Here is a 15,470-nt window from a genome sequence, read left to right as displayed (position 1 = left end):
CTTCGTATTGTGAGGCAGATGCAAGAACCCTCTGCCACCGTGAAGCCCCAGGATCTAATAGTTTTCTGCATATATAAAAGGTACAACATATACAAAAGGTACAACACTTTAAAATGCATATCTTTATACATGCAGGATCTTATAGTTTTCTGCATATATACAGATATGCATTTTAAAGTGTTGTACCTTTTGTTCTTTAATTTTAATTGATTTCAGAATAAGTATTCAGGAGGGCTTCACGGTGGCATAGAGGGGTTAGTGCGTCTGCCTCACAATATAAAGGTCCTGAGTAGTCAGGGTTCAATCCCGGGCTTGGGATCTTTCTGTGTGGAGTTTGCATGTTCTCCCCGTGAATGCGTGGGTTCCCTCCGGGTACTCCGGCTTCCTCCGACTTCCAAAGACATGCACCTGGGGATAGGTTGATTGGCAGCACTAAAATTGGGTCTAGTGTGTGAATGTGAGTGTGAATGTTGTCTGTCTATCTGTGTTGGCCCTGCGATGAGGTGGCGACTTGTCCAGGGTGTACGCCGCCTTCCGCCCGGTTGTAGCTGAGATAGGCACCAAAACCCCCTGCGACCCCGAAAGGGAATAAGCGGTAGAAATGGATGGATGGATGGATGGAAGTATTCGGGATACATGTATATAGTAGTGAAAATAATTCAAGGAATAAACAAAAAAGAGGAAAGCAAAATGTTACATATACATTTTAAACAATTATTATTTAACCAAGGCTTCACGGTGGTGTCTGCCTCACAATACGAAGGTCCTGCAGTCCTGGGTTCAATCCCAGGCTCTGGATCTTTCTGTGTGGAGTTTGCATGTCCTCCCCCTGACTGCGTGGGTTCCCTCCAGGTACTCCGGCTTCCTCCCACCTCCAAAGACATGCACCTGGGGATAGATTGATTGGCAACACTAAAATTGGCCCTAGTGTTTGAATGTGAGTGTGAATGTTGTCTGTCTATCTGTGTTGGCCCTGCGATGAGGTGGCGACTTGTCCAGGGTGTAGCCCGCCTTCCGCCCGGTTGTAGCTGAGATAGGCACCAGCACCCCCCGCGACCCTGAAAGGGAATAAGCGGTAGGAATGGATGTTGAAGAAGGTGAGGTATATGGAGAGGTGTAAAGAAGGGAACAATAAAGAAGTGGTGAAGACCGGACCTGCTCACATGACTCCTTTTTTATTATTCTATTTTATCAGTACCCAGAATATGCGAACCCAGGACACTCGGCTACAGTAGTGAAAATAATTTAAAAAATAAACAAAAAAGAGGAAAGCAAAATGTTACATATACATTTTAAACAAGTATTATTTAACCATACATTAAGTTCACCAAAATATATTTTTTAGCTGTACTTTGCTTGAAACGACGCCCAAATCCGTTAAATATTCTGAAATCTACATTTTCCAAGGCGGACCATCGCATTTGGCTGCTATTGGCTGGCCAACCGAAAATTTGTCAAAATGGACCAATCACAGCTGGTAATACTGAAACGCGGAAGTATCACGCGTTTTCTTTCGAACGGTCGCCTTTCTGGACAGCTAAGGAAGTACAGAATGAGCTAAAACACGTGGTGGTACTAGTTTATAAGTCTGTGCTCTTCCTTGAGACATATTTCACTCCTTTATCTACCCATTTTCAACACTGACCGTCCAGCTGTTCATTTAGCTGCCTAGTTGTCTCAATAATGACGGACAAGCAGGATGATGATGATGATGCCATGCATACGATTAACGAGGGCGACCATGTTGTGCTGAAGCGTAGAGATATTTTCAAAGCTGTGCAAATACAGTCCAGAAAGTAAGTCCAAAGTTATCTACTGTATGCCGTTTTTGTCCGCTGGAAAAGACAACACGATCGGCGTTAGTATTCGCTACGTAGGATAAAACATTCTGAGTATAGTAGGGGTTTATGAATGAGAACGTTATGTGCTGTAGACCTGCGAATACGTTTTTACCAGTTTATGTCTAAAATGATCTTAAATGGTAATGACTGCAAATCAACATAGACAACTAAATCTGTGCATGTCTTTCAAACAAAGGAAGGTAGTGTTTGAGAAGCAGTGGTTCTTTCTGGACAATGCTGTGGGACATTTGTACAACACCTCTTTTGAAATCTTGCCTGGAGGAAATCTTCAGCTTCCAACAAAAAAGGACACTCAAAGTTCTAATGGTGTGTTTGGATCCGGCCAGAAAACCCCAGTATGTTTTGTTTTATTTATGAAACCAACGTTTTTATTTTGTTCCCCTTCAGATGCAAAGGAGGCGGGCACAGACAACAGGAACATAGTAGATGATGGTAAATCCCAAAAACTGACGAGGGACGACATTGAGACGCTGAAGGAGCAAGGTCTCAAGGGTCAGGTACGGATGGGACTGTTGATAGCCCCCATCTATTCATTTCAACCGCTTATTCCCTTTTGGGGTGGCGGGGGGCGCTGGCGCCTATCTCAGCTACAATCAGGCGGAAGGCGGTGTACACCCTGGACAAGTCGCCACCTCATCGCAAGGCCAACACAAATAGACAGACAACATTCACACTCACATTTACACACTAGGGACCATTTAGTGTTGCTACCTTTTTGTAGTAACACTTCTGCTGCATACTTTGCATTGATCGATTGAAACTTTTATTGGTAGATTGCACAGTACAGTACATATTCCGTACAATTGACCACTAAATGGTAACACCCGAATACGTTTTTCAACCTGTTTAAGTCGGGGTCCATGTTAATCAATTCATGGTACAAATATATACTATCAGCATAATACAGTCATCACACAGGTTAATCATCATAGTATATACATTGAACAGCATATTGCTGTTGTCTGCTGAATATTTTCCCACTTGGAGCCAAACCACCGCCAGATGATGGACCCCCTGCTCTTTATATTGGGCATTTATTGTTCTTCCTCCATTTGTGCTAAGTTTCGCACCATCTCTCTCTTGTATTGTTACAAGCTCCGCTCGACCTGGCTCAGCTAACGTTAGCCATGCTGCTACCTCTCTGATCGGTGAGCGCTCTGACGCTAGACTCGCGAGAGTATGTAAGAAGGCGGGCTTGTTTTCCGTCTCTGTCAGATTGAGAGACGAGGAGTGAGAGAGAAACGCCTGTTGTGTGATGCCCGCGGCTAAATGCAACTCGACCTGCCTCAGCTAACGTTAGCCATGCTAACGTTAGCTCTCGGCGAGTGCATACGGCGCTAGACTTGCGAGAGTATGTGACTCATGTAAGAAGGACAGACGAGAAGGAGTGAGACACGCCAGTATTGTAATGAACGCAGCTTAAAGCAACAGTGTGAGAACATATAATTGAATATTACGATATAGTCATTTTCTATATCGCACAGAGACAAACTTGCGATATGTCGTATATATCGATGTATCGCCCAGCCCTACATCCATCCACCCATCCATCCATTTCCTACCGCTTGTCCCGTTCGGGGTCGCGGGAGTTGCTGGAGCCTATCTCAGCTGCATATGGGCGGAAGGCAAGGTACACCCTGGACAAGTCTCCACCTCATCACAGGGCCAACACAGATAGACAGACCACATTCACACTCAGATTCACACACTAGGGTCAATTTAGTGTTGCCAATCAACCTATCCCCAGGTGCATGTCTTTGGAAGCCGGAGTATCTGGAGCAGGGGTCATCAACCTTTTTGAAACCAAGAGCTACTTCTTGGGTACTGATTAATGCGAAGGGCTACCAGTTTGATACACACTTTAAAAAATTGCCAGAAATAACCAATTTGCTCTATTTACCTTTGATAAATAAATCCATACATGTATAAAAAAAAATGGGTATTTCTGTCCGTCATTCCGTTGTACATTTCTTTTCCTTTCACGGAAGGTTTTTTTGTAGAGAATAAAATGGAAAAAAACACTTAATTGAGCGGTTTAAAAGACGAGAAAACAGGAAAAAATTGAAAATTAAATTTTGAAACATGGTTTATCTTCAATTTCGACTCTTTAAATTTCAAAATTCAACCGAAAAAAAGAAGAGAAAAACTAGCTAATTTGAATCTTTTTGAAAACATTTAAAAAAGAATTTATGGAACATCATTAGTAATTTTTCCTGATTAAGATTAATTTTAGAATTTTGATGACATGTTTTAAATAGGTTAAAATCCAATCTTTGTTATAACACATAACAAATTGGACCAAGAAATATTTCTAACAAAGACAAATCATTATTTCTTCTAGATTTTCCAGAACAAAAATGTTTTAAGAAATTCAAAAGACTTTGTAATAAGTTTTAAATTTGATTCTACAGATTTTCTAGATTTGCTAGAATATTTTTTTTTTATTTGAATCATAAGTTTGAAGAAATATTTCACAAATATTCTTCGTCGAAAAAACAGAAGCTAAAATGAACAATTAAATTAAAATGTATTTAATAATAAAAAAAATAATTACTCGAACATTAATTTAAATCGTCAGGAAAGAAGAGGAAGGAATTTAAAAGGTAAAAAGGTATATGTGTTTAAAAATCCTAAAATCAAGGTTGGATTTTTTCTCTAAAATTGTCTTTCTCAAAGTTATAAGAAGCAAAGTAAAAAAAACAAATTAGTTTATCCAAACAAGTGAAGACCAAGTCTTTAAAATATTTTCTTGGATTTTCAAATTCTATTTGAGTTTTGTCTCTCTTAGAATTAAAAATGTAGAGTAAAGTGAGACCAGCTTGCTAGTAAATAAATAACATTTAAAAAAATAGAGGCAGCTCACTGGTAAGTGCTGCTATTTGAGCTATTTTTAGAACAGGCCAGCGGGCTACTCATCCTGTCCTTACGGGCTACCTGGTGCCCGCGGGCACCGCGTTGGTGACCCCTGATCTGGAGGGAACCCACGCAGTCACGGGGAGAACATGCAAACTCCACACAGTAAGATCCCGAGCCCGGGATTGAACCCAGGACTACTCAGGACCTTCGTATTGTGAGGCAGACGCACTAACCCCTCTTCCACCGGGTTGCCCGGTTTAGAGATGTATAGGTGATTAATCATTATTTCCCATCATATGAAATGTCATTGCTCTCACAATGAAATGTTACATTGTGTAGTCTTGAAGCAAACGGTAAATGAGTGATGGACATTACTTGGAGGTGATCAGCAGAGGGAGCCAATACTTCAGGCCCTAACTGCTGTAGTTTTCAAAACATGATGGAAGAAAGGCATAATATGATGTCTCTACCAAAAAGAAATGTGGCCGGTAGTGTCAGGACGATAGACATCTGTAGAGCCAGTGGCGCTTGTGTCCCCCCATTGCTTTGCTTTGGTAGACCCCACGGCCGCCATCTTATGGCTGTCAGGGTTGCACCTGCAGTCAGTATTTCATTCCGATTGAGACGGGTGACCTGGATATAGGTTGATTGGCAACATTTAATGGTCCCTAGTGTGTGATTGTGAATGTTGTCTGTCTATCTGTCTTGGCCCTGTGATGAGGTGGCGACTTGTCCAGGGTACGTACCCCGCCTTCCGCCTGGTTGTAGCTGAGATAGGCACCAGCCACCCCAAAGGGAATAAGCGGTAGAAATGGATGAGATGGGTGATTTATGCCAACAGTAATTTAAATTGTTGCGCATTAAAATACTTTCTTCCGAAAATCGTGTTAAAATTATCCTTACTGCGCATGTCTTTGATGTCAGCTATACTTTGTTGGTGGAGGGGGGACTAAATTAAATATTCTCGAAATGAAGCACTTGTTTTGCTGCTATTCCCTCCCATTCAGCATATACAAATGTAGCATTATATGCTGTTGAGGTTGTTTCTTCAAAACGAGACTAGCAAAACCAAAAGGGTAGTCTAGAGTGTCATGTGTCGATGTAACAATAAAAGAAGGGATCTATCTAGGTGTCGTCTTAACGAGCTCTTTCATCCACAACATTACAGCTACTCCAAGTGCTAATTGCTAGTCTCAAACACACACACACACAGAATTAGGGCTGGGCGTTATGGCCTTTTTTAATATCTCGATATTTTTAGGCCATGTCACGATACATGATATATATCCTGATATTTTCCCTCAGCCTTGAATGAATACTTGATGCATTTAATCACAGCAGTATGATGATTCAAGGTGTCTACATTAAAACCTTTTTTTTCATACTGCATTAATATATGCTAATTTTATAAACTGTCATGTAGACAGGTAAATCACAACTAAGTCTATTTACCAAAACTGTATTTATTAAACCGTTATCAAGCAGTGGCACAAACATTCATGTAATTTCAAAACAGAAAGTGCAAGATTGTCAGAAACATTTTAAAACAAGCTATAAGTGCACTTTTGTGAATGATGTCACCAAGATGACATATCAAAACAACACTAAATAAAGTGCACTTTTGTGCATTATGTTACACAAGATATTTCAATCACTGTCAAATAAAAATGAGCTGCATAATAGGTTCCTGCGGACGTTATCTCCTTCTGTTGTTGACTTTTTATTTTCATATGGTGTTGATGTGGAAATAGTTGCTTCGGCATTTTGTTAGTGTGGCACCGGCCGGAGATGTTTGATATGCACAGTTTCAAGCATTCCTCATTCTCTAGCGGGTGACTTTTCAAATTATGCTACATTAGCAGTGCTGCTACTTTTTGTAGCAACGCTTTTGCCCCATATATGTTGAATATATTCCTGCTTGAAGCCAAACCACCGCCGGACGATGGACCCCGGGCTGTTTTTCTTGGGAATTAATTCTTCCACCATTTGTTAACAGATTCACACCTTCTCTCTCTCGTATTATCACCCGCACCTCACCGTTTGCATCACAGCTAACGTTACCATGTCGCTACCTCTCTGCTCCGCAGGAGCGTGTGACGTTGCACACATGACGTGTGTAAGAAGGTGCGCTTGGTTTACGTCTCTGTGAGAAGGAGAGACAAGAAAGAGTGGGAAACTCATGCAGTGTAATGCACGCAGGTAAAAGCAACTGCGTGAGAATGTATCAATCAATCAATCAATGTTTATTTATATAGCCCCAAATCACAAATGTCTCAAGGGACTGCACAAATCATTACGACTACAACATCCTCGGAAGAACCCACAAAAGGGCAAGGAAAACTCACACCCAGTGGGCAGGGAGAATTCACATCCAGTGGGACGCCAGTGACAATGCTGACTATGAGAAACCTTGCATAGAGACTAACCTGCGATATATCGCCCAGCCCTACACAGAATGTCGTAACATGATGACGCGCGACCAACGCGTACATTTCGCAACATAAAATGCACAGAACAGCTCCATTTAAAACAGAAAGGGTAAAACAAAAGTAGTGAACTGAAGGAAAAATGGTAAATCCATGTTTGTTTACAGTGGAAGTCTCCTGCTTCTACAGCACCTGTAGTGAGGCAATTCTTACAAAAAGATTGTGCCATAGCACGAACAATGACACACCTTTCCGTTTGTTAGGTTCTGCGCATGTCAAAGTATTCCGATTTAAGGATGCATGAAAATGCATGTCATAATCAGCTCCTTTTCTTTTAGGGTCCATGTACACAGTAACATTCTGATTCGAATGGTTATCGGAATAAATAAATGTTGTCCATGTATGCGTGGCTAATGTGACAACAATGTGTTTTATGAAGAAATCACACATTTACGTGGCTGTCAATAATCCTATTAGACCTCAATTCATAGTTATCAATGTAGCACACTTATTGTAGCAAATATGGAGAGTTTTTATGTTTTTTTTACTTAAATAGTGACAAGAGCATTATACTCTATTTGGAGCGGCTACATGGTGTAGTTCTATCAAAAATATGAAAAGCTGTTAATTTACATAAATTATGCGGCATGCAGTGCTACCGTCTTGTTGCTGAAGTATTGACAAATGAGTAATGAAAAGATGGCAGACAGCTTGACGTGTGATTTGGGCAATATTGGAGGCGTCTCGTGTATTGTCCATACATATTGAGACATCAACACAATATCATCCTTTTTGGCTCTACTTACCACCAAAATCTGAATTGAAGTAAAACTAGATTAGATGTTCTTTAATTGCTGACTTTTAGCTTTAATTTGCGAGTATTGTAATTCTAATCAGCTGCATTGTGTAGAAAGTTTGTAAATGTGACTGAAAGTTTTTAAGGGACCAAAAGTAATAGTACAAATCATAAATCGAAACGTTCACTGTGGTTGCAAATCCTTTGCAGTCCCTGCTGACACTCTGTCATGCCTTTACTGCTAATGTCTTTTCTTCCTCCTTGTTCTGTGGACATTTTACTTTCAGTTTTGTCTTCAGCAAGTAAAATGCATGCTCATGTGATTGACTTGGCCATTGCACAACATCCCACTTCTTTCTCTTAACAAACTATTTTTCTACTTTTACCGAATGCTTTGGGTTATTATCCATCTGCACTGTGAAGTACTGTTAGTTTTTAAGCATTTGGCTGAGTATGAGCAGATAAAATTGGCCAAAACACTTCAGAATCCATCCTGCTGCTTTTTTAGCAGTCACATCATCAATGAATACAGAGGAACTGGTTCCATTGGCAGCCATACATGCCCACGTCGTGACACGACTACCACCATGCTTCACCCATGAGCAGCTGCAATGTTTTGAATAATTGTTTTCCCTTCATACTGTTCTCTGGTACAAATTGATTTGTGTTTCATCCGTCCATAGGATGTTGTTCCAAAATTTGTTTTGCAAACTGTAATCTGGCCTCCCATGTTTTTTATTTGCTCACTTGTGTTTTACATCTTGTGGTGAACCTTCTCTATTCACTCTGGTGAAGTGTCTTCTTTTGATTGTTGACTTTGATACACACTACTTACTCCCTGAAGATTGTTCTCAATCTGGACAACTGTTGTGAAAGGAATTTCTTTACCAGGGATGATTTTTATAACACTTATGAATAAAGTTTTATTTTTACAACACCTTACAACACACATTGGTGCCAAAGGTTCCTTTACAGGCCAAACAAGTTAACAGGAATCGGGTAAAAATCAATAACAAAAAACATGGATATTAAAGTTGTTAAAAAAACAAACCTGTATCTACAAACCCTTTGGTAATTAATTGTGTGTTAACTGATTGTTTGAGCTTATTAATTCAGAATTTGCTAGGATTGTTGTAAATCAGATTTTGTATTGAATTCTACATACATTTTTTAAACAAAATAAAGTGGCCAGTGCGCAATAAATCAACAAAAGCCCATTTAAATCATTTGGGTTTTGCCCTCAAAGCCTTCCTGTATCCAGAGACTTACTGCCAGACTTTGTCAACAAACAAAAACTATTTTGCATCAAATTATTGATCTAATCACTGTAGTATTGTTTATATACAGATACTATACAATAACTGCACGATTTTGAGAAAAAATGTAATTGCGATCTTTCTTTCCAAAAAATTGCAATTGAGATCCGATTTGCGATTTTTAAATATTTTATACATAAAAATGCAAAAAATAACTGTCAATCAACATTCTCATCTCAAGGTGCCACAAATTAGAAAATGCAATAATTCACTTTCAAAATATTTGGCTTTTTGCAGACAGACTTAGAGCTTTTGTGTACATCATGCTCTGAAACTGAATAAATAATTGTTAAAAACTATAGTTGTTAATATTGTAATGTAATTAATATATAAATAATGCAAGTCACCATTTAAAAATATACAAACTTAATTGTCATTACTGTAGTATGTACCACTGTACTGCCATTGGAAGGTGAAAACCTTTATCATAAATAAACAAACAAAAAAATAAAATGGACGCTAATTTCTGTAAGCATACATTGTACTTAAACATTGAACATCTTAGTGCATTTATTTTCCAGTTGGAAAATCTAGGTTGGAGATTGTCTGTTTATTGCCATCAGGTGATCATGACCTTCTATTTCTCTGCTTGTTCGTCTCTGTTGATGGGCATGTAATACCCGTGCAATTTGAAGCTAAAATATTTCTTCAACAGGACATTTGGCTTTGTAATCATATTTTCTTCCTCCTAATTTTTTATACTTTGCGACACTTCTTACTAGTGAGTCTCAAGAGTCAGTGTCTGTCTGTGCTTCCTGTGCGTGTAAAGCTGCCGCCCTGCTAGGCGTAGAGCCAGAAATATTTAAATTGTTTCTGACATTTACTTGCTAAAATTACAACAATTTTATTTCTAAAATCACTACAATTTTCTCGAAATGAATACTTTATTTTTTGTAATATTGCATGTTTGTTCCTATTGTATTACAATTTGTATATATTTCTAGTATGTTTTAATTTTAATTTTAGGATTTGAAAAAAAAAATTGCAGTGTGGCCCAAATTACCCCATCACGTAAAAAAAAATCAATACATGTTTAATACATTGAAGTTGATGAGAACCAGTCAAAACTTTGGATACACTTTAACCCTGTTCACTATAATTAGGGGACACGACAGTTATTTATTCCACATACAGTCAATAATTGACTATTAACTGTTTTGACTGTGTTCATTTCATATTATTAAATTGTTCTCCTTTTTTGATGTGCATCATCATCGTACCTTTTAATTTTTTCGTATGTGTATTTTGCTTCACAGGAAATCATTCAACAACTTATAGACAACAGCTCCACCTTCAGGGATAAGACGGAATTCGCTCAGGACAAGTACATTAAAAAGAAAAAGAAGAAGTAAAGCTCACATGTTATAAATGGTGGTAATAATGATGCAATATGATGTAATGTACCGGGTTTGTACTTATCGCAGGTATGAAAGTACTGTGACCATTCTGAAGCCAACATGCCGCATACTGGCACTCATGTATCACGGACGAGAGCCGGGAAAGATCTGGTGAGTTTAGCTTGTTGTGACAAGGTTTGCTTGACATACAGTGGTGTGACATATAGTGTGTTATGCGTTTGTTCGACGTAGTCACCTGCGATATGACACACTGGCCCAGATGTTGACCCTGGCCAACATCCACGCAGGTAGCAAAGTGTTGGTGTTTGAAACATGTGCTGGCCTGGTGCTTGGAGCTGTTATGGAAAGAATGGGAGGCAAGTGCAGTGTGCATTCAATAGATTGCGGCTATTATTTTTATATAATACAGAATGTGCTGTCTTTTTACAACCTTTGATTTAACATTTAATTCCATCCAGGTTACGGCTCAGTGATCCAAATGTACCCGGGGGGTGGCCCGGTCAGGGCGGGAGTGGAGAGCTTTGGCTTCCCCACTCATTTCCACGACACGCTGCATGACTTCCCCATCTGCCACGTCAACGCTTTGCTGGCAGGTACGCTCGACACCAGTGCCAAGGATTCCAACACTGGTAAGCTGCAGAGGACATGAAATAATAATGCATAAAAGATATACATTTTTGTCAAATCTAATGAGATTGAATACAAATGATGCGTCTGATTCTTATAATTGTTGTTCCACTCCAGTCTTTTGGGTGCCGGTAATGGTTTTGGTGTCACCCCTCACAAACGCTTTAACTTTAACAGCCGGTTGCTACAATAATTATTAATTAAGAATAAAATCAAATTCACCTTGTCTGTTGATTTTCTTGTTGTTCAGCAGGAGGTAGGGGTGGTGGGGAATGTAGTGTTGTACAAAGCTGTGACCACTTCTTAAATGTTGCAACCACCCATTGCTTTCTCTAAACTCATACTGACCTAGCAAACCTAGAATTACTTAGTAAAATGGCTAAAAGAAACACTTGGGCAAAATTAGTGTAAAATCTCATTCAAAATTAATAGATCTTTATTTTAGAAAATACACGGAGGGCCGACAAAAAACAAGCTGTTGTTCAAACACTTTTGACACCTTTTATTTGAACTTTTAAGTAGTAAAGTAGTGTAATTTTTCCACTAAAGCAGTTTAAATGTCTTCCCTCCTGCAACACCACAGATGCAACGCAACCCGATGTGGCGGCACAGAAGACAACAACGCAGCTGGAGACACAAGAGAGGGACAGTCCAGAGGACCCCAGAATGGTGACAAACGAGAGCAGTGAACAAAGTCTACAAAATGAGCTTCAGCGAGCCAAAGAGGCCAAAGTAAGGAGATGTCACTACAAAATTGTATTTATTTTTTTAATGTATTTTTTAACAAAACAAGTCAAATGTTGTGTTTGTAGGCTGAGCTGAAAAGGGTGAGGCAAGAGGAGAAGCGCAAGCGACTGGCGGCAGCGGCGGCCCAGCTTCAGGGCAGGAACGCAGACGGGTTGGTCTGATGAGTTGCCGTTCATTCAATTAGTTCGGCAGAAATAAAGAATTGATTGAGGAATGCAGTCAGTGTCCTGCCAGGTGGACAAATCTGCAAACATCAACTTGAAGACGTGTTGCTCGAAAGGCTCTTTGTGATTAATGGAGCTTATTGATTCTACCCCATCATAGCAGCTTCATCATAACATCCCTTCTTAAATCGTATCCCTCGCTTAGATAGTAAAGACTTGAGGGTGAATTACAACATAAGTGCACATTTCCAATAATAATGTTGGTGTATTTCATCCTGGACTAAATTTGCTGTGATCATGTGTTTTATGTGCAGGTTGGTCATCGCCTCTCGCTTCCACCCGTGTCCCACCCTGATGGGCTTGATCAGGTTCTTGGCTCCCTCCAGGCCCTTTGTGGTCTACTCCCAATACAAAGAGGTGAGCTCAGGATAAGTGTTTTACAACGACCACCGTCTCCTTGTCAAATGAGGGTCATTGTTTAGAGTAGGTCTTATTACCACCACCGCTTGCCATGTGGGAAATGACCTTCCTTTAGCTGGAATCACTAAAAAAAAGTTGTTTTTTTTAGACTGCAGGCTTTATTCCACAAGGAAATTAAAAGCAAACAATAATTGTAACAATTCAGTGTTGAACCCTGAAGTTAAGTGCTACACATGGTTACATTAAAATACACAAGCCAATTGTAATAAATAAAAATACGTATATGAATAAGGTCCGTTTTTCTAAAAAGTTTGTTCATTTTTCAACACAATATAAAGCGCTATGCAATACTTTCTATCAAAAAAATATAACAAGGTAGATGGATTAACTTTCCTTTTAATAACAAAGACAAAACAACAACAACAACAAGCTTAACTGTCCTCATTAGTCACCGCCCTGCCCATACACGCATACACACTGTGAATAGCCCTATGGTGTACTTACTTTTTGAAATCACAAAACTTTTTAACTTTAGCAACCAGGTCGCTACAAAATTAGGAATACAAAATAAAATCCACTGTACCTAGTTGGTTAATCTTCCTGGAATTCAGCACTTTTGCTTTGGCGGGTGTAAAATAAACTACATCTCCCGGAATCCTCAGTGCAGTTTCGCATAGAAGAGACAAAAAGAAATAAAGAAAATCATAATAAATGTTAATGTTGCTAAGAAACAGATAAACAAACCCTGATGAAAACATAACCATTGAGGCTGAGGTAATAAAGTACGCCACATTCGTCTCCGGCGTTCCAAGCCAAAACAGACACGGTCAAGGTGTGCCATGCCGAGGGAAATCATCTGATGCACATAAATAAATAAATATAATTACAATTAATACAACAAATGTTCAATTACAGATATATATGGATGGATATGTGTACATATATGTATATAAATGGATGGATATATATGTGTGTATATATGTATATATATGGATGGATATATATGTGTATGTACAGTTGGGCAAAAAAGTATTTAGTCAGCCACCGATTATGCAAGTTCTCCCACTTAAAATGATGACAGAGGTCTGTAATTTTCATCATAGGTACACTTCAACTGTGAGAGACAGAATGTGGAAAAAAAAATCCAGGAATTCACATTGTAGGAATTTTAAAGAATTTATTTGTAAATTATGGTGGAAAATAAGTATTTGGTCAACCGTTCAAAGCTCTCACTGATAGGAGGTTTTGGCTCAAAGTCTCACGATACATGGCCCCATTCATTCCTTAACACGGATCAATCGTCCTGTCCCCTTAGCCGAAAAACAGCCCCAAAGCATGATGTTTCCACCCCCATGCGTCACAGTAGGTGTGGTGTTCTTGGGATACAACTCAGTATTCTTCTTCCACCAAACATGAAAAGCTGTTTTTATACCCAATCATGCCACCCACCTGTTCCCAATTAGCCTGCACACCTGTGGGATGTTCCAAATAATTGTTTGATGAGCATTTCTCAACTTTATCAGTATTTATTGCCACTTTTCCCAAATTCTTTGTCACGTGTGGCTAGCATCAAATTCAAAAGTCAATGATTATTAGCAAAAAAATTTTTTTTATCAGTTTGAACATCAAATCTGTTGTCTTTGTAGCATATTCAACTGAATATGGGTTGAAAATGATTTGCAAATCCTTGTATTCCGTTTATATTTACATCTAACACAATTTCATGTGGAAACGGGGTTTGTATATATGTATATGTGTGTGTGTATATATATATATATATATATATATACATATATATATATATATACTCCTTCCTCCACCACCCTCTGCTGGATGATGCAAAGTCGTCAAATTCACTGTGACATCATTCTTTAGCTAAGTATTACTTATACTATTACTGTTACTTTGCTTATGACTATCCCTTTTAATAAACATGATGTTGTTTCTGCAGCCCCTTGTGGAGTGCTTCACCAAACTCAAGGAGCAAGGCGGAACTGTCAACCTTCGACTCACTGACACGTGGTTAAGGCACTATCAGGTAATTCTTTGGAGCACTTCCCAACTTTGCTACTCGGGTAGACTAGGTACACTTGTGACAAAAAGTTATTTTCTCCCCTAGGTGCTGCCTAACAGGACACACCCGGTGCTGCTGATGAGTGGTGGCGGGGGCTACCTCCTCTCTGGCATCACGGTCGCCATGGAGAGGTCGGCTCCTACCGCAAGCTCCACCAAGATCTTGGAGGAGCCGGCGCCAAAAAGACAGAAAATTACAGAAAGTTGAACGACCTAAAGGACCCGACTTTTCGTCAGGGCACGTTAGTGATCGCCTCGGCGGAGCTGCCTGGTGGACACGCGTGAAGCAGTGCAGGCAAGCAGAGTGTCTGTTTAGATTTATCACGGAGCTGGTCTGCCGCAAACCAGTTTATTTTCAGTTTGTAATATTATGTAAGAAATGTCGAAAAAAACAGATGCAGCTACTTAGTATTTTATTTCTAGGGTGGAATTTTATGTAATTTTTATTTCTGTGATCTGTTTGTTTTTGCATCCTGACTAAAACCAATTAAAAAGATTCTTTATAAGAGTTTGCTTACTCAACAGCAGTTAATTGACAATGTAGTGCTGAGTATCGCGATCGACCTGTTGCCCTATTTTGTGTAGATTTAGTTTATTTAAAAAGGTCAATACCTGTTGTTAAATATTTTACATTTAAAAATTTGATATTATGGCTAATTTCCATCACTAGTCCCTCTGCAAATTAATGTCAAAATCAACAAAAACACTCATTCAAAACACAGTAAACAGATTAAAAATATTAAAATGTGCAATTCCAAGGTTTAAGTGCAAAAAGTGCTGTTGTAAACACTGCCACAAATGTACCTTGTACCTTACACACACACA

At 39.2% G+C, this 15,470-nt stretch overlaps 1 protein-coding gene across 2 annotated transcripts; it reads left to right on the top strand.

The window, feature by feature from the left end:
• Positions 1 to 1,482: 1,482 nt before the first annotated feature.
• On the top strand, positions 1,483 to 15,153 carry trmt6 (tRNA methyltransferase 6 non-catalytic subunit). Of its 2 annotated transcripts, none has more exons than XM_061901023.1 (12): positions 1,483 to 1,796; positions 2,038 to 2,168; positions 2,250 to 2,359; positions 10,513 to 10,604; positions 10,681 to 10,764; positions 10,846 to 10,970; positions 11,073 to 11,207; positions 11,825 to 11,973; positions 12,054 to 12,139; positions 12,467 to 12,569; positions 14,524 to 14,610; positions 14,692 to 15,153. In XM_061901023.1, exons 1-12 carry the CDS (start codon positions 1,684 to 1,686, stop codon positions 14,851 to 14,853), a joined length of 1,377 nt encoding a protein of 458 aa, XP_061757007.1. In that variant the 5' UTR covers positions 1,483 to 1,683; the 3' UTR covers positions 14,854 to 15,153. The 2 variants fall into 2 exon arrangements, with proteins under 2 accessions (XP_061757007.1, XP_061757006.1); XM_061901022.1 differs by having other exon boundaries at positions 1,485 to 1,796; positions 11,073 to 11,243.
• Positions 15,154 to 15,470: the final 317 nt, after the last annotated feature.

The sequence above is a fragment of the Nerophis ophidion genome, linkage group LG05 (genome assembly GCF_033978795.1).
Source record: "Nerophis ophidion isolate RoL-2023_Sa linkage group LG05, RoL_Noph_v1.0, whole genome shotgun sequence".
NCBI lineage: Eukaryota > Metazoa > Chordata > Actinopteri > Syngnathiformes > Syngnathidae > Nerophis > Nerophis ophidion.
The sequence above is the reverse complement of the archived record's forward strand: the minus strand, read 5'-3'. Positions and strand labels throughout refer to the sequence as shown.